Source organism: Carettochelys insculpta, chromosome 1 (genome assembly GCF_033958435.1).
Source record: "Carettochelys insculpta isolate YL-2023 chromosome 1, ASM3395843v1, whole genome shotgun sequence".
In the NCBI taxonomy this organism is placed as follows: Eukaryota; Metazoa; Chordata; order Testudines; family Carettochelyidae; genus Carettochelys; species Carettochelys insculpta.
Genome location: NC_134137.1, coordinates 141592981 through 141611124, shown reverse-complemented (window position 1 = coordinate 141611124; position 18144 = coordinate 141592981). Strand labels below are relative to the sequence as shown.

At 41.9% G+C, this 18144-nt stretch overlaps 1 protein-coding gene across 5 annotated transcripts in view; it reads left to right on the top strand.

Annotated features, from left to right (window-relative positions):
- Positions 1-15362, top strand: part of PUDP (pseudouridine 5'-phosphatase) — a 151303-nt gene extending 135941 nt beyond the window's left edge. For all 5 annotated transcript variants that reach the window (XM_074992582.1, XM_074992599.1, XM_074992617.1 and 2 more), the window contains one exon: positions 13810-15362. In XM_074992582.1, coding sequence (XP_074848683.1) covers positions 13810-13986 — 177 coding nt within the window. In that variant the 3' untranslated portion in view covers positions 13987-15362. The remainder of the gene's footprint in view (positions 1-13809) is intronic.
- Positions 15363-18144: the final 2782 nt, after the last annotated feature.

Here is an 18144-nt window from a genome sequence, read left to right as displayed (position 1 = left end):
ATGGCTGTGTCTACACTACCACCCTCCTTCGAAGGAAGGATGGTAAGTAGGGCGTTGGGAGTTTACTAATGAAATGCTGTGCTGCATATGCAGCACTTCATTAAGCAAATCCCCCCTGCCCCCCGGCAACTTCGAAGTTTTAAAATTTTGAGTAAACGGACTTCGAAGTTGCCCCGGCACTTCAAAGTACCTGTGGGTTGAGCCGCGGATAGACATGAGCTGGTACTTTGAAGTTTAAAACTTTGAAGTTGCCACGGGGGGGAATTTGCTTAATGAAGTGCTGCGTATGCAGCGCAGTACTTCATTAGTAAACTCCCAACACCCTAATTACCATCCTCCCTTCGAAGTAGGGTGGTAGTGTAGACAAGCCCTGATGAGAATCCAAATCATTTTATCATAGTTAGATCAGACTTCAAGCTAGCCTTAAATCAGGTTATGAAATTAGAGTTGTGGTTCTCTAATATATGTGTATGAAACCGCAACCACTCTTTTGAGGATGGGTTTTGAAAGTGTGGCCCCAATTAGAACATGAGAACAACCATACTGGACCAGACCAGTGGCCACCTCTCCCAGTATTCTGTGTCCAGTAGTGCCTAGTGCCAGTGCTGCAGGGAAGTATACAGAACTTGTCAGCTGGAATGATCCATCCTTATCTTCCCCTCCCACCTTGCGTCTGTCAGAAGGTTAGGGTAACTCTAAGCATAGTGTTGCATCTCTGACCGTCTTATCTAATAGCCATTAATGGCTCTGTCCTCCATAAACTTAATTTTTTTTTATACCTTTGTAACACCAACAGACATGGGTTGCTGGCCCCAGGGATAGAACCTGGGGGCATAGGGTCTAAAGCCCTGCACTCCACTGTATGAGCGAAAGGCCAGCTGGTGCTCAGCTGAGGCTGTTGAGCAGAGGCTTCACTCACCCCAGATGAGGTCTCAGTGCCTTGGGGTACTACCTGCTTCCCTGGGCTGAGGAAGCACATTCTGAGCTTCTGAGACCTTCCAGCAGCTCTTCCCAGCCAATGCACCAGTGTAATGCCAGCAGGCCTGGGTTGCTGGTCCCAGGAGTAGAACCTGGGAGTGTAGGGCTGAAAGCCCTGCACTCTACCATGGGAACTAAAGGCCAGCTGCCTTTCAGGCAGGGCTGTAGAGCAGAGACTTCACTCATCCCAGATGAGGGCTCAGTGCCTCTGGGTACTACACATTGTAACCATCAGAACATCCCATAACAATAAGCTGCACAGGCCGTACGTGTCAGCTCAGTGGTGCTCAGGAGTTGGAGAACTCATGGAGTAAAAATGGTGGATTTTCCCCTTCCCACTCTATGCCTCCTGCCTGTCAGCAGCCCCATCAGTCAGCTCCTTCTCCTCTCTCCCAGAGCCTTCCAGCTGCTGCCATCCGCGTTTGTGGCATGCAGGAGGCACTGGGAGTGGGGAAAGAGAAAGGGCATGGTGCACTCAGTAGAGGAGACAGGAAGAGGCAGGGTGGGGGTGTGGGCTTGGGGGAAGGAGCAGAGTGGGAGTGGGAGGTTACTAGAGGGGGATTGAGCACCCTGCTCACAGATTAGAAAGTCAGTGCCAGTGCCACAGGTTAACTGTTCATTGCGTGAAAAATTACTTCAGTTTGTTTGTATTAAACCAGCCATGTGGCCCTTAGTTCTTGTGTTATGTGAAAGGAGGAAATACAATTTCTTACTCTCCCTATATCATTCACGTTGTTATATATCCCCCTCAGTTGTTTCTTTTTTCAGGTGAATAACCCTATTCTTTTTATTGTTTTCTTATGTGGAAGCTGTTCTCCATCTTCTTCATCTTTTATTTTTTAATCCCACCATTCTCTGCGTCATTTCCCGTTCTACTATATCCTGTTTGAACTGGGGCAACCGGAGCTGCTCATAGTATTCAAGCCGTGTTTGCACCATGGATTTACATTAGGCATATTATGGTACTTTCTTTCCCTTTCCTAAAGATTCTGAACCTGTCTGACCACTGCCTCCCACCGAATGGAAGTTTTCTTATGTCTAAAATCCTAAAAGCTTCTAAATTACTTTATGTGTCATGGGATTTTCATGAAGATTTGGGTTAGACAGTGTTCTGCAGAAAACCTTGCCGGCAGACTTCTGTTAATGGTATTATCTTCATTCAGTGCTGGTAAAAGGACCAGACCTTTTACACATCAACTTTCCCTAGGTATCTTAAGATTTCCACAACTTCTGACCCTGATTTTTGCCTTTCTGTGGCCTGCGGCTGCATTTTACATTTACCAGGTAATTTATCCTGGCTCTGATCCAGCACAGAGGTTATAATCAGGGTTCAATGACAGTGTGAGTTTTATATTGTTTTCTATTAGGAAAACTCAGGGGTTTGGGTAAATGTATTCATATTAGTTTCATGGGGAACAGAAGATATCACTGGTAGTCATTTCACTGCACAGAATTGCTCCTTCAGGCTAGATTCGGAATTCAATAAAGACAGATACCAGAAAATGTCAGTAACAGTGGTCATCAACAACAGTGAGCATCTTGAATGTATGCCCCATGTTCTCCACAAAAGAACAATACTTCTCTATTTTTATTCCAAGTTACTGTTGGTTGAGTTAGTTTTCTGCTGTTCGTATAATCAAACACTGTTTCAGAAATGCCTGGGAATTTCTTGAGGCCTGTGATACAAGATGCCTTACAAAGTTCTTAGTGTGTTGTCCTCTAAACACGTAGTCCTTTATAAAAAGAATGCTCCAGCCATCCGGAATGATCAGAGTAACCTCACATGTAAATGTGACCTTCTCATTACTTCACAGAGTCACAGTGTCTGTGTCCAACTGTCAGTCACAGGAGCACATTCTTTCACTTGATTGACTCCTGAATAGAAGCAAGAAATTTGATATTTTTTTCCTGTATGTCCCCTCCCCAACTCTCCCACTCCCTTCTACCTTCTCTAGATAACCTTCTTTGAAAAATGGCTGCTGGTTTTGGCCTCAAAGTAAAATGTTATTTATGCCACAGCTAGGAATGCGGAGTAGTCTAATTACCATCTCACTAAAGGGCATTTAAGATATGCAAATGTAAGCTCGCCTTGCTGTTTTACTGATTTCTGTTTACTGCAAGTGATGTTTTCTTTAACCTTGCACCTGTGCTGTAACTAAGCTTATTCTTGTACTGAGTGTCCCACCTGTCATAGTAGTAAATCAATATAAATATGAATTAAGAAAAAAGATTAAGTTCACATGCTTCTCCTGATTGTAGTTAATATGAACCTTAAATCCTAGAGCAATAATGGCTGACAGTGAGCATTACATGATGTAAAATGCTGCCATTCACAGGATTCTGGAAAGGTAGCTGAGTTGTTTGTTTGGTAAGTAGTTAGAAACATGATAGGCTAGTACTCGTTTTCCCTAACGTAAAATATAATTTCCTTGGACAGCCTATTTAATGCTTTGTAAGTTTCTCCTTCCCCTGTTTATTTGAATTGGCCTGTGTCCTCATAATAAAACCAACTCTGATTAATAACTGGTACTGAAGCTTTTGCTGACACTTCTGAGAAGCTAAACAAAATACCCAAAAAAAGGAGAAACCATGTAGTATTAAAAAAGCCTGCAGACAGCTAAAACAGTAGGACACCAAATTTGCAAATACTGAAGCTGTTTTAAAATGCATTTATTCAGTCATATTTCAATAAATGTACTGGTAAATGGGTCATTTAAACACATTTTTCATTGTTCCTAGATACAATGTACATCAAAGAGTAGAGAAAAAAAGAATGAAAAATGTAAATGATCTGAACAATAATCCAACAGATATGTGAGATATTGGTATAGTTGTTATTTTTCTAATTTATTTTTCCCATCATCAACGTAAGTGCAAAAGAGCAGCCCACTACTTTATATATTAGGTACATGTGCCCCTAGATGTGTCTATAGCACATTCAGCACAGAAAACTCTTGTATAACAGCAGTAAATGTATACAGTTATATTAATAGCAATTATCCATCATCCAGCCATATCAATGCTATTATAACATTTTTCAACACTACTTTTTTGTTTTTCTCCTCTTTAATCAGCTATATCTAACTTTATGAAACTTTCCTCTTCCAGAATGACATTTTCCGTCTCAGTCTCTATTTAAATTTGAATTTTGTTTACAAGTTTGAGGGAAAATATTTCTCCGTTTTGCACATGAAGAAAGTGAAAATATACACTTACCAATCTAAAGAGATAATAACTTTTTTAAAGATGTATACAATTGGAAAGATATAGATAAATAATTTTTTAAAAAATTATCTTTCAATAGTTTTCCAGTTATTAGAAGTGCTTAACTAGGTTCTGAAGAAAATTTGGCAAAACAGTGTGTTTTTAAATCTTGTGATGGGTCTGCTCAGCAGATTTTGTCACTGAGCTCACTGAGGCTTGATTTTCTACACTAAAATAAAATATTCAGAGCATGACCATGATTGGCCTGTGTCAGCTGACTTGGACTTGCAGGGCTTGGGCTGCAGAATTAAAAATTTCTGTGTAGATGTTCGGGCTCCAGTGAGGCTGCAGTTTTACAGCCCCATAGCCGGAGCCCAGACAGCCTGAATCAGCTGTTCCTTTTAGTCATGGGTGTTTCATTGCTTTGTAGCCAAACTCTAAGCATCTAATCTACACCCCATTGAAGTCCATCAGAGACTCTATTTTCATAATACACTTTGATCGAGGCCATAAATGCACATATAAAGAAGGCTGCATTGTGCATACATACATAATGTAATTGAGCACGTCTCTTCACTGCCTTTCTTTACCTGAATAATTTATTTTTCCTCTAACCATACTCCTCTCCACACAAAAAGTCTGTAGCTTGAGATGCTTTAGCCCTGGGCTATCTGGCTCATTGAAACAGATGAGATGGATTTCAAGTGCTTCTGAGACAGAGCTTGTAATCCAGTTGGAGCACATCAGTTTGAGTTACAACCACTGAGGCTATGTGTACACTACCCTGGAAGATCAACCTGCTCAGGGTCAATCTGTGGTTCGATTTAGCATGTCTGGTAGTCAATCACTGTACTGCTTGTGAGACATAAGGACTGCAGTAAGACAGTCAGGTAAGCTGAGTGCAGATATGTAGATTCTAGCGATGCTATTGCCATAACTGCTGAGCGGCATCTCTAATATTATAACCTATAGAGGCAGTTTCACCAGTGGTCCTTGTAAGAAGGACTAAAAGTGGGTCTATTCTACAGAATTGCATCAGTATGACTAAGGGTAGGTTGACACTGCCCATGTTACAGCACTGTCACAGCCATTATTAAAAAAGAAGAAAAAACACCCTGAAAAAGAGGCAGTAAATTTATCCCACAGTGACACAGTGCTGTCTACACTGACAATTTTCAATGCTGTAACTCTTATTGCTTGGGGAGAACAGGGGGACACCCCTGTATGACTGAAGTTTTAGTTCTGAAAGTGACCATCTAGATACAGCCTAAGTCACTCAGCAGCAGAGACACACCAATTTAAGGGCCAGTACAGACGGCTGTGTATTGGCTAGTGCTGGATTAATTGCACCATGTAGAGAATCTTCATTAAAGCAATACAGTGATGCATTTGCATTGGTGCAGCTGTGCTAATGCATCATTGGAAGTGTAGACCTGCACTAACGAAAAGGCTTTTATATAAGATTAGCAGGGATGGTTGGAAAGCGTCATCTGTGGGATCTCATAAAGTCAGCAGTGCCTTGTTGGAGCATCTCAAATGGATGAAACACCTGCTTGTTGGTGCCTCAACCTCCACTAAAACAAGGAATTTGCTTCAGAAATTTGTAGAAACTCCAGCAATCAGAATCTCTTCCCTAGCTGTAGAATGCATAAAGTCTCAGAAATAGGACTTCCACCTTTTGCCCTCCTAAAGTGTACTATAGGCACTCTTGCTCTGGTGCAACATACCCATAGTAGTGCTAAGCCCTTGAAGTCACTTGGCTTCCCAAGTCTTGCCAAAGCCAGCATTCCGCTTCTAAGTATAGCTTTGTGTGTGTGCGCAGAGGGTAGATGGTGTCAGATGTGGGAGGCATTCTTATAGTATCTAACCACATAGTTCTATATTATGTAAGGTTTAGAATCTCATCAATTTGGGTCATGAAAGAAAAAACCCTTGTCAATTCAATCTGTGGGGCAGAAGTATAGTGTAAAGTCTACAGAAAGTACTAGTATAAAACTGGAGTGTCGTATTGTGCACTGAATGTTGTTTGAGTTTCATTTAAAGATAAATACTATTGTATTTTTGATAGTACTAGTGGGTGTAAACAAAGTCCCGGTTAACTGTAGTAAAAAACCACTTCCGAACAAATAAACATCTCACCAAGCACAGATGGAAAAAAGTCCTTCTTGTCATAGGTGCCATCTTGACATCCATCTAGATTCCATACTTGAGCAATAATTTGGCAGAACGTGTTAACTGAAAGAGACAGATACTCTCTGCTGCCATTTTCTTCAACTTTTCTCTTTCACCTACTCACGATTACTTCAGGAAGTGTGTGCATCTTGGGGTTTCACACAGAAGGTTAACCACTGTTTTTTTCTTTTACAACCTAAAATCTGGCAAATAGCAGAAGTGTGAGAGTCAAAAGATCCATCAAAAAGTACTGAACGGGCCTCCTCTGGCTCAGAAAAGGGGTGTGGGTGGGTGTGGATGTGTAAAAGAAGCTGCTGCTCCTTCTCATCTTGAACTATCATAAGGCAGGCTAAGCACTCCTGTCCCCAAGACTTCATTAGGCTTTTCTTATAAGGAGAACATGGGTTTCTGATCTATCCCAAAAGATTTTGAAATGGGTTTTGTGCATGCTGGGAAAAGAACCTGGCATTCTGTCACTATTTCCCCAGTAGAGGGTTTAATTCTAATTTAATTCTAAGCCTTAATGCGATGGCAGTATCCATAAGGGGATGCCTTCTACAGTGAGAGAGATTCAACCAAGTCAGAATCTGCTTTGAGCAGGCCAAGTGGTAAGCTACAGGTAGCAATACTAACAAAAGATTCAGACAGAGATTGGATGTTTCTTACTTCTATCTATTGCCTGTGACTCACAAAATCTAGGAGGTGTAGCAAATAAGATAAAATATACAACAGAAAAAATTGAGGAAACAGCAAATATCCAATTTGTGTTCTTCTAGCTCTTTCAAAAGGAGAATGAATTATTTGATATGACATTAATAAGATCTCAGTTTAAAAAAAGCACATAAGAACATAAGAATGGCCATACTGGGTCAGACCAAAGGTCCATCCAGCCCAGTATCCCATATCCCGTCTGCCGACAGTGGCCAATACCAGGTGCCCCAGAGAAGAAGAACAGAAGACCCATTGGCCATAGTGGACTTAAGCATGTGCTCAAGCACTTGGCAGATTCAGAGGTGAATGTTTTTGATATGATGATCAAAAGTGTTTAATTATCAGAGAAAAAATGTATGTAAATTACACGATCCCCAAAGTCTATTTTTTCTCTTGTCACGTTGTCAGTACAGCAATGTCATATATATAATGGAAGAAAGAATTTTTAAAAATTCTTAGGCTTATGCCTTTGAGATGTAATTTCTATAAAGGCTGGTTTAAGTCATGAAGCTCAAGGTTTAATATCCCTCCCAATTTAGTGTTATTAATTTTAACAACTTTTGGATAGTCTTGATAGTCATATATTTATCCTACCCTTTTTTAATCTTGTTAAAATTTAAATGACTTAGAATGGGTTCAAAAATGTAACAGGTGTTTGTTGGATGGATATTGGAGTGCTCCTGCTATGCCTTACTTGTCTTTATATTAACCTAAGGCCCTATCTGAAAGTCCTTACTAGGGTGCTTACCTCACTTTCTCAGTTAAAATGTGTGTGCACTAGAGCTTCTTATTTTATGTGGTTCTATGTTGCTGGTTGTTTGTTTCTGACTTGAAATTATTAACTGTGTATTTGTGAAGTCAAAGAATGAAATACTCTTTATTTTATTTTATTTTATTTTATTTTTAGCCCACTAATTTACTGCCAAAATCAAACCTCTTTTAAGAAAACGTTGTCAATGGTATTCTTCTCTGAGACATGTCACAAGAATTGTCTTGAACATTGATGTTAGCATTCAGAACAAGATGCGGGGTAGGGCAGAATGCTGAAACTTCCAGCAAAAATCTGCATTATCACGTCATGTTGAAAGGATATGGGCACTGCAATATTAGTGCAAAACACTGAAGAACTTGGCTGCTTTCATCTCTCCTACATTTAGTATATGGAATTATAGAACTGTAGGGCTGGAAGGAAATTTGAGAGGTCCCCTGCATGGGTGGGCCTGGGCAGTGGATAGTTAATCGCGTTACAGCATAGTCATGAATTCCATTCTGTAACACCTGCAGATCTCTCGTCATTCACTACAAATGTTGTCATGCTGCTGACAATAGATGCCGGCAGCAAGAAATGCGAAGGAAGACCTGATGCATTTATTTTCTCTAACATTAGAGCCATCATAATTGTGGGTCATTTGCCTGGCTTTTTTTTTCTTTGTAATTAAGAGTGTAATTGCTTCTAGTTCCAGGGAATTAGTTAAGCTTTTCTATTATTCATATTTTCTTCCAGAATCAACTGCTTCTCTCATACATCAAGCTTAGTGATCACAGAAGGCAAGCAGACTAGGGAAGTGTGTTTCTGTGGATGGTGAGGGTTAAAGCTATGTTTTTTGTTGCATTTAAGCTTATTCCTTAAAAAGAGCGAGTGTGTCAGAGTTGTCTCATATCTGAGAGTTTAGAGACAAGGATACATGGCACAAACTAAGTATACTGTTAACAACCAAATCCACAGGCAGGACTGTGCTCCATGTTTTTACAGCAGTTCCATTCCTCACGTTAGCCAGATACTTCTTTATATGTGATGATGATGATCAATAGATTGAAAATACTAGACCTCAATCTGAAATAAAAACAAATTAAGAAAATGTAGTGAATATATACTGGAGATTACCAAAAGAAGACATTAGAAAGCAACTCCCATGGCCCCCTGGAAGTCATTTTTTAAGTCCTATTTTATTGAATTTCTAACACAGAAAGCACTTTTTACTTTCCTTTAGCTGATTCCAAATTGTTATTGACATATTGATGTACATGGGGTCAGTACTCTAAAAATTAAACAGAAGAAAAAGTGCAATGGGTGTTTTTAATTTTATTGGGTTTTGGGGGGAGGAGCAGGGCTGGTTGGATTTATATAAGTCACTGCCATTTAAATCTCCAGTTTTAGTTGTTACTTAAATCAGCAGACAGGAAATCTTCATTTCCATCATCAGTTCTAGCTAAAAAGTACAAATGCAAAACATTATTTTCTTACAGAAAGGTTGCTTCTCACTGGCTGGTAACTAACCTGGCTGAGCAGTCCCTTGTGGGCAAAGTTTTCTTTGCAACAGCCTCCCTCTTCAGGGCCTCCACTTGGAACTGATTTAGTGCTGACAAACAATCCTGCCAATAAAGTGCATCACTGCTGTACAAACATTCATTCTCTGGCTCTCCTGTCATCCATGTACACCTTTTCTCCTGGCAAAGCCTTCTCTTCATTTCTTATAGTTTCTCTTTGGAGTTCAGCCTTTTAACTCCATTTTCCTTCTCTTGCCAATGTCTTCCTTGCTCTTAGGGAAAAGGCAATCAGTATACTGCCCTCCACCAGAGAGTTCCTCCCCATTGGCTGCAGGAGAAGCTTGCCCTGACTCACTTCACACTGGGTCCTTAAGAACAGAGTCTTGGACCACCACCACTTCTGTCCCGCATCAAACTGCTAATTAACTAAGGCCATTTCCTCTCATCCATTATCATGTTTTTTGGGTGGGGGGGCTTTGTTAATTTCAGCTCTCTAAAAAGGGGTCCTTTGGTCCCCTCTACTTTTAAAAGGCAGTGTAACCATCCTTGCAATAACAATTACAGTGGCTGCAGCTACATTTGCATTCCTTTTTTGAAAGAGGCATGCAAATGAGGGAAATCAAAATGCAAATGAGCTACAGATTTACATATCTGGTACCTCATTTGCATATTCTTCTTTCAAAAGAAGCAGATCTGTGTAGACACGGCTTTCGAAAGTAAACCCCATCTTCAGAAGAACCCTTCTTCCCATAAAAAAGGGAAGAAAGAGTCTTTCGAAGATGGGATTTACTTTTGAAAGAGCTGCATCTACACTGCTTTTCTTCTTTCGAAAGAAGCTCTTTCAAAAAGTGAATATGCAAATGAGGTGCCAGATATGTAAATCTGCACCTCATTTGCATGCCTTTTTCGAAAGAGGAATGCAAGTGTAGATGCAGCCAATATGTTGCAAAAATGTGAACAACATTCTGATATGCATTACAAAAAGTGTTGTAAGCAAGACGCAAGAAGTTATTCTCCACTCTACTCAGATTAGGCATCAACTAGAATAGTTTTGAATTCTGGGTGCCACATTTCAAGAAAGATGTGGACAAATTGGAAAGTGCCCAGAGAAGAGTAACAAAGAATGATGGAAGGTTTTGAAAATGTAAGCTATGAGGGAAGGTTTAAAAAACTGGGTTTGTTTAGTCTGAAGAAGAGATGACTTAGAGAGGACAGGTTAATAGTTTTCAAGAACATGAAAGGTTGTTATAAGGAGGGAGAAGAAGTGTTCTTATTAACTTCTAAAGATAGGACAAAAAAGGATGGATTTGAACTGCAACAAGGACAGGTTAGATTAGACGTTTAAGAGAAACTTCCCAATTATCAGGATAGTTAAGCAATGAAGCGCTGGAATAAATTGCATGGGGAGACCATGGAATTTTTGGCACTGGAGATATTCAAGAGCAGGTTAGACAAACACCTGTAAGGTCTAGATAATACTTAGACTATGTCTACACTAGACATAGTAGTCGACCACAAATATGCAATTTTAACTACGCCAGTTGTGTACCTAAAATCGACAAATCTAAGCTTGGCTAACTTATCTGTCTTAACAGGAAATTCGAGGAGAACAGGGGTCGACTTTGAACCCTAAGAGCTTGATTTGACACAGGCACAAAATCACACCCCAGAAAATCAACCCTAAACAGGTCAATCTTCTGCAGTAGTGTAGAAAAAACCTGTCTCCTGCCTTCAGTGTAGAGGATTATATTAGAAGACCTCTCTAGCTCCCTTCCAGTTCTACAATTCAATAATTCTGTGCTTGGCAACCAAATATATTTATTTACTATGTGGTGCTTTCTTTTTGCAACCAGGAGAACACACTATACCTGTATCAGAGGGGTAGCTGTGTTAGTATCTGTAAAAACAGCAAGAAATCCTGTGGCACCTTATAGACCAACAGATTTTTTGGAGCATAAGCTCTCATGGGCCACTTCGGCTTTTCATTTCCTTCTCAGATAGATCTATGTGATCTCTGCTCTAGACTGCTGAAATGGATTTATGAATGTATAATCACTTGTTATGAGACAATGGACATTCATCTCCCACAACAGTTGATAGCATATTCAACCAGATCGCAGGCAACTTCTTCAGCATTACTGAAGACTATACCAATATCTGAATATGTAGAACCATTAGATGAGCTTCAACATTATGTTTTTGAAATATTATGTCCTGATCTATGCTGTCAAGTCTGATACAGCTTTTGTTTCTGAATTGAATTCTATTCTGAAATGCCATCCTTCATCTGGTGATACTGCTCAGAAGTCACCTGGGTTAGGGCTATATTTTTTCTATTTCAGGGTGTTTCATTTGAAATAAGATGCTTCGGAATAACTTATGCAATTTGGGCAATGCAAATTGCATAACGTATTTTGAGCTAGGGCTACAATATAGCCTTGCCCTGAAGAGGAGCACCCATAGTAATAGTTGTCAAAAAAGAAATGGCAATTTATCTTCTGCCATAATTACAGTTCTCTGAGATGCATGTCCTGTGGATGTTCCGCTAGATGCCCTCCATTCTTTCTACTTTAGATTGCTGCTTGGGTATGCTTGAGTGGAGAACGAACTAAAAGGGTTTCACCCACACACGTAACCTGGGTATCTAGTACAAGGAGGCTGTATGTGTGTGCCAAACAGACACCACTAACCAAAAATACCAGATACAGGTCTCAGAAGCTTCATGTGCCCTTAAAGTGGATACATCTCAAAGAACCAGAGTTACTGCACAAGATGAGTTACTGCTTCTCTCTCAACCTTTGCTGCATTAAAAATAGAGGTTGTATCCATTTTAGAACATCTCTACTAAGCAATAAACAGATACATGCAAATAACTTTTCTAGGTTCACAAGATAAGCACGTATATTAGAATCTGTTCCGAACAATTTTCTAAATATTCTTAATTGTCTTCCTTTTTGCTACAGATTAGTCAGACAAATTACTGTTACAAGTATCTGTTGAAGTCCTGGCCTTACTCAAATCAATGAGATTTTTACCATTGACTTCAGTGGGGTGAGGCTTGCTGGGTTTTAGGTTTAAACATACAGCAAACTAACATTAACTGAAATCTTTTGAAACCACAGATATGGACATCCATCAACACAGATTATTTCTTGTGGTGTGGCTTTATGTGTCTGGCCAAAGTTAATGTTTTCCATGTCATTATGTCTCCAACTGAGACATCCATTAAGCAGAAGAAACATTCATGATTTTTTCATTACTGAATGGTTTGTTATACTGTAAATGGAACCCAGCTATCCAAAAACTGAAAGCTACTATAGCATAGAAAAATATTTGTTTAAGTATAAAACACATCTGAAAAGAGATGAAGTGGCTCATGCATTTTGAATATCACTTGTTTACAAGTTGTTCTAAGAAGTAGTATGAACCGAAACCTGCAATGGTTTTTGAACTTAACAGAGCTCCCAGGTGTCCAGACGAAACATGCTGACAGTTTTCTTCTTGCTAATCTTGTCTAATCATGCTGAATGTGATCAGAACCCACAGGTGTTTACATGTTTTGCAAGAAGCATCAATCCTTTCTTTCCCAGAAAACAAGAATGTAACAACTTCTTCTTAAAAAAGAACATAACATATTGGACTCCATGATGCTTAAAGACAGTGAACCAGGCTTTCTTATCATAATTCTCTGTTCAGCTGAGGATCTAGCACAACATTTGGTGGTCTTTGTTGTCATTTAAGAGCACACAATATAACTACAGTAGACGGAGTTATGAATACCATGGAAATGGAGGCTTTTCATAATTGCACAAAACGTGGTAGTTGTTCTTTCAAAAGTCTACAGCTGAACATTGATTTAATACTGCATTGACATTTCACTGTGTAAAGGAAAAACCCTTCTTTTAAACATCTTAATTTAAATGAAATTAGTATGGAAAATATTTCCTTATCTTTGTAAGTTTTTAAGTGTTTCCTCTATGTTAATAGTTGACACTTAACAAAATATTGCACTAATATTGTACTATATTTGCTTTTTTTTCTGTGCTGCTGCCTGATTGTATATTTTGGGATGCAAATAAGGTGTGTGATTAGCTGGTCATAATTCTGATATTCCTAACTGTTAGGTTCTACTGCATTGGAAATATGCATGTCAGTTGGAGCAAGATCCTTTGTGGGTTAGAAAATGTTATTTTTCACTAATTCACTAGAATACATTGCTAAACTGCACTGAAAACCTCTTACATTAAAGACCAGCTGTTCTTATGCATTATGGATCAAATGGTACTTTTTTATATCAATAACAAAACTTTCACTGACTTCTGTAGTGCACAGTCAGGCCCAATAGATACTTCATTAACTCAACTGAACATGGCTTCATGTGTGTTTATATATATATAAAATGTGCCATCTTTTCTTGTGCTAATACAAGTAATTACAGCATTTTCACCTTTATTTCTTTATTTTCTCATTTTTCAGTGTCTTGTGTTTGAAGATTCTCCACTTGGGGTGCAAGCAGCACTGGCAGCTGGGATGCAAGTGGTTATGATACCAGATGAAAATTTGAATCCAGATCTTACGAAGGATGCAAATCTGGTGCTGAAATCTCTGGAGGACTTTAAACCAGAACTGTTTGGCTTACCGCCATATGACTAAAGGCTAATATATTTCAGTATGTTCTTAGATGGGTAGTGGGGAATCAAAATTTAAGTAAAATATTACCAATTTTTCATTTTTTTCACAAAACAAGCTAATTAAATCTTTCATGAATTACTATTAAATTTCATTGGATATTCTTGGTTTGTCTTAAGTGGAAGGAATGTTTCTTCTTGCCACCTGTATAATGTTATGTACATTCAGTGCATTTACAAAACTGCAAAAACAGTCTGTCTCAAACATGGAGTGTTTTGCTCTGGTTAGCTTGAATAATAGATTGCTTAAAACAAGATCAGTCAACATTTTCCCTGTTACAGGTAGGCTGCTGTCTCCTTCCACCACTGTTCAGCAAAGTTGCTACCACCTATCCCTTGTCCATCCTTTTGTCTTTCCTGTTCTTACCTTCTGGTTGGATTTTTTTGTTTTTCTTCATTTTGCTTTCAGGTTATTTTTCTTTGTTCTCTTGTTTTTCTGACCTTCTTTCTGGAATGGGATGCAGGGGGGACCCACTGTCAGCTTCATATACCCATATGCTCTTGCAACTCAACTGAGCACTGTGTAAGCCTCTGTAAAGCCACTACTCCCTACTTATCCCCTTGTCTCATTTCACAAAGAATCTTTCCCATCCATTTTGCTCCCAGCAATGCCAGCCTCGTCTATCTATTTTCAGCTTCTCACATAAACCTTTCTGTAGCTATTTTCCCATTCTTTCATGTTGTCACATTAGCCTTCATTAATTCATGCACAAGGCTCACTACCTTCTCCACAGTTAAGTCTTTCTGAAGCCACTTTACATCATTTTTTAGTACAGAGACTTCTGCTGATGTAATACCAAAATATATTTTTGTTTGTAGCTTATTTTTATTTTGCCTGGCACTGTCTTTGCCACTCTGCATACTATACTCATTCCTGCTAATCACAGTGCATTTCTATCTAGCTTTAGATTCTGAGCTCTTTACGAAAGTGATTATATTTTTGTTTTGAAAAGTATGAACTACATTGTGTTTGCTACCATAACCAAACATAATAATTTGCATGGTAGAAGATATCTAGAGTTGTGAAAATTCTTCTTCCTTACTGCTCTTCTTTGTCTTGACTTCCCATGACTACTTTGCCCCAGTCATCAGACAGGAACACACTGAATTACAGGATCTTGACTCATGTATGGAAATAATGATTACATTCTAAATTTGGGGAAAAATCGCTGTGGGCAGCCTTGAATTACTCTCAGAATCAAAGTAAAACTTCTTCCATGAAGATAATGAATGTAAAAAAATGCGGAAGATAAGAAGCAGGTTCTTCAGTGTTTTATTTCAGTGATTAACATCAGAAGTTTCCTCCTATTATGCATGTGACAATATCAAATGGTTGAATTATGAGAATGCTGTTTGTATGTTTATTTAATAAGTGGACTTTTAAGATAACAGAAGAGGTGAAATATTTTGCTGTCATTTCCACCGCACACTTTAGCTGTGTCTACGCTACAAACTTCTGTCAACAGAAGAGGCCTTCTGTCAACAAAACTAAGGAATGTCCACACTAAAAATGAGTTCTGTCGAGAATCTGTCGACCAGAACGCAGCCTTTTTTCTGGCAGAGTTATGTCTTGTTAGACATAGCACCTCTGTCAACAGATTCTGTCGACAGAAAAATAGTGTGGAAATTCTTCTGTCGACAGAGGAGTCCCCCATGGTGTCAGCCAACTGGAGCCAGGAGATGCTTTGTGCTCCTCAAGAGAACTCTATGCTCTGCTCCTTCAGCCAGCCTTAAAGGTACAGGGGCCCTGTTAACCCCATACCAGAAAGTAGGAAGTGTTCAAACTGCCCAGCCAGCACTTGTGTCTCCAGCCTGCTCACAGCCACTCCCTGCAGTCACTCCATGGCAATGGCAGCTGCCCAGGCCACCAGGGAGCAGGAAGAGGAGTCCCAGGACACATCCCTGACCACGAGGCAATGTTCCCCAGTTCTGGATGGACCCTGAGGTCTGAGACCTGCTCAGCCTCTTGGCTGAGGAGACAAACCTGCTAGACCCAGCTGCCAAGAGGCAGAATGCCCCGAGCTGCAGCTGGGTTGCAACAGCCCTGGCAGCCAGAGGACACCCTACCTGGACCATGGAGTAGGTCAGGGTCAAAATTAAGGAACAGAGGCGGGTCTGTACGTGTGCTGGGGATGCTCCCTGCCACTCAGGGGCACGACGAGCCAGCTGCCCCTATTACCAGAAACTTCGAAAACCCTTTTACCTTTGGGTGGAGGACTCCTCCACACACCGTGCCCTCTGGACACATCCAGGGAGGCACCCCCCCACACGCACTTCCAGAGTCCCACTCGGGGGAGCAGCAGGCTGATGATGAGGCTGGCAGCGCATCCCTGGTCAGTGATGGGACCCTGATCATCAGCCTGGAGTTGGGCTCCTCCTCCAGTCAGGACACCTCCAGGGCCTCTCTGCCAGGGCATACCCCACAGGGCACACACCCTGGGACCCAAAGGGGTGGGTGAGGGTGGGGCATGCCTCGATTCCCCCCAGGCCAGCTTGGGCAGGATCCCACCCTGCGAACCCAGCACCTGAACATGTGCTCAAGGCACCGTGGTCCACCCAGTCCAACCATGCAGCTACAGGGCATGGGCACCAGCCTGCCGCCAGCCCCATGGAAGGCTGACAGGGTCCTGGGAAGGGTAGGGGGCTGCCTGCCGCCGACATAGCTGGGGCGGGACAGCCACACAGGCAAGGGCCCAACCCCAGACACACCACTGGGGACCACGACCCTCTGCTTGCAGGCATTCCTGCAGGACACAGGCAGTGCCCACACCCGTACACAGTGCCCTAATCTCCATGCATGCAGGGGTCGGGGGGTGGAAGGGCCTCAGGGACCATGTGAAGGGAAGGACTCACCATTTCTCCTCCTAGTCTCCCCTGCAGCTGGACTGTTGGCAGGCTGGGCCAGTCCCACCTCTTCGCAAGGGCCAGCCAGCTCCCGAGAGGAGCTGGAACCAGGCATGACCTCAGGACTGCCAGCACCAAGCTGCAGCACAGGTCCATGGTGGTGCAGGTGGCCCTATGGATGGAGAGCTCACCACCAGGTTGAGGAGGACAATGTAGCCCTTGGATAGGTCACCAACATCATGGAGTGGCAGCTGCAGACTGACAAGTCATGATGGGCAAGGGACTGGGAGTGGTGGGTGCGGTCATGGAACCAGCTGATGTCCCACCTGGACAGTGCCACTGCCATCTGGCAGAACCAGTTGGCCCAGCTGCCCACATCCACTGCCCCTGCACCTGCCCCACCACCTCTTCCCTTTCCTCTGCTGCCCCCGCACTCCCTCCCCAACTCCCTCTCCACCCCACTACTCACACTCCTTCTCCTCCTCCTGCTGCCCCTCCCCCACCAGACTTCCCCCCAGCTGTCCTAGACCTTGCCCGATGGGTCCTGATCTCAGCCACCTCCCCGCTCCTCAGGTCCCCCTGCTCCCCCAGCCATGCCTGAAACTTGCCCCCCCCTGACCCCAGGTCCCCACAGCAGAGCCTGACCCTGCCATGACATATGAACATAAGAACATCCATACTGGGACAGCCCAAAGGTCCGTTCAGCTCAGTATCCCGTGCCAGGTGCCCCAAAGGGGGTGGACCAATGACAATGACCAAGCGATTTGTCTCCTGCCATCCATCTCCAGCTAACAATCAGAGGCCAGGGACACCATTCCTACCTTTGGCTAAAAGGCTTTTATAGACCTAACCTCCATGAATTTATCAAGCTCTTTCTTAAATTCTGTTATAGTCCTGGCCTTCACAGACCCCTCCCGACCACCTCTCCCCATGTCACCGGTCCCTACCCAGCTCCAATGGGGACCCAGAATGCATGGTGGGAGGGGATCCTGCATCCAGGCCCACTATGGCTCCCGCTTTCCCATGGGTTCACAACCCACCACCCCTGCCTAGAGTGAGACCTGCCACCGTCTGTTTCAAGTCCTGATCAAAGTGTACATAGTTCAGCACTCCTGCACCCTGTAAATAGTTCTTTTTGTTGGTTTTTGGCACATGTTCATCTGTTAAAAGTAGAGGTTTATTTGCTCACAACCTGTGTCCCTTATTATTAGGGAGGAGCCATGGAGGGATGGGTGGGCAAAGGGAGGGGCCCAGGTGGGGATGGAGTGGGGCAGTGGCC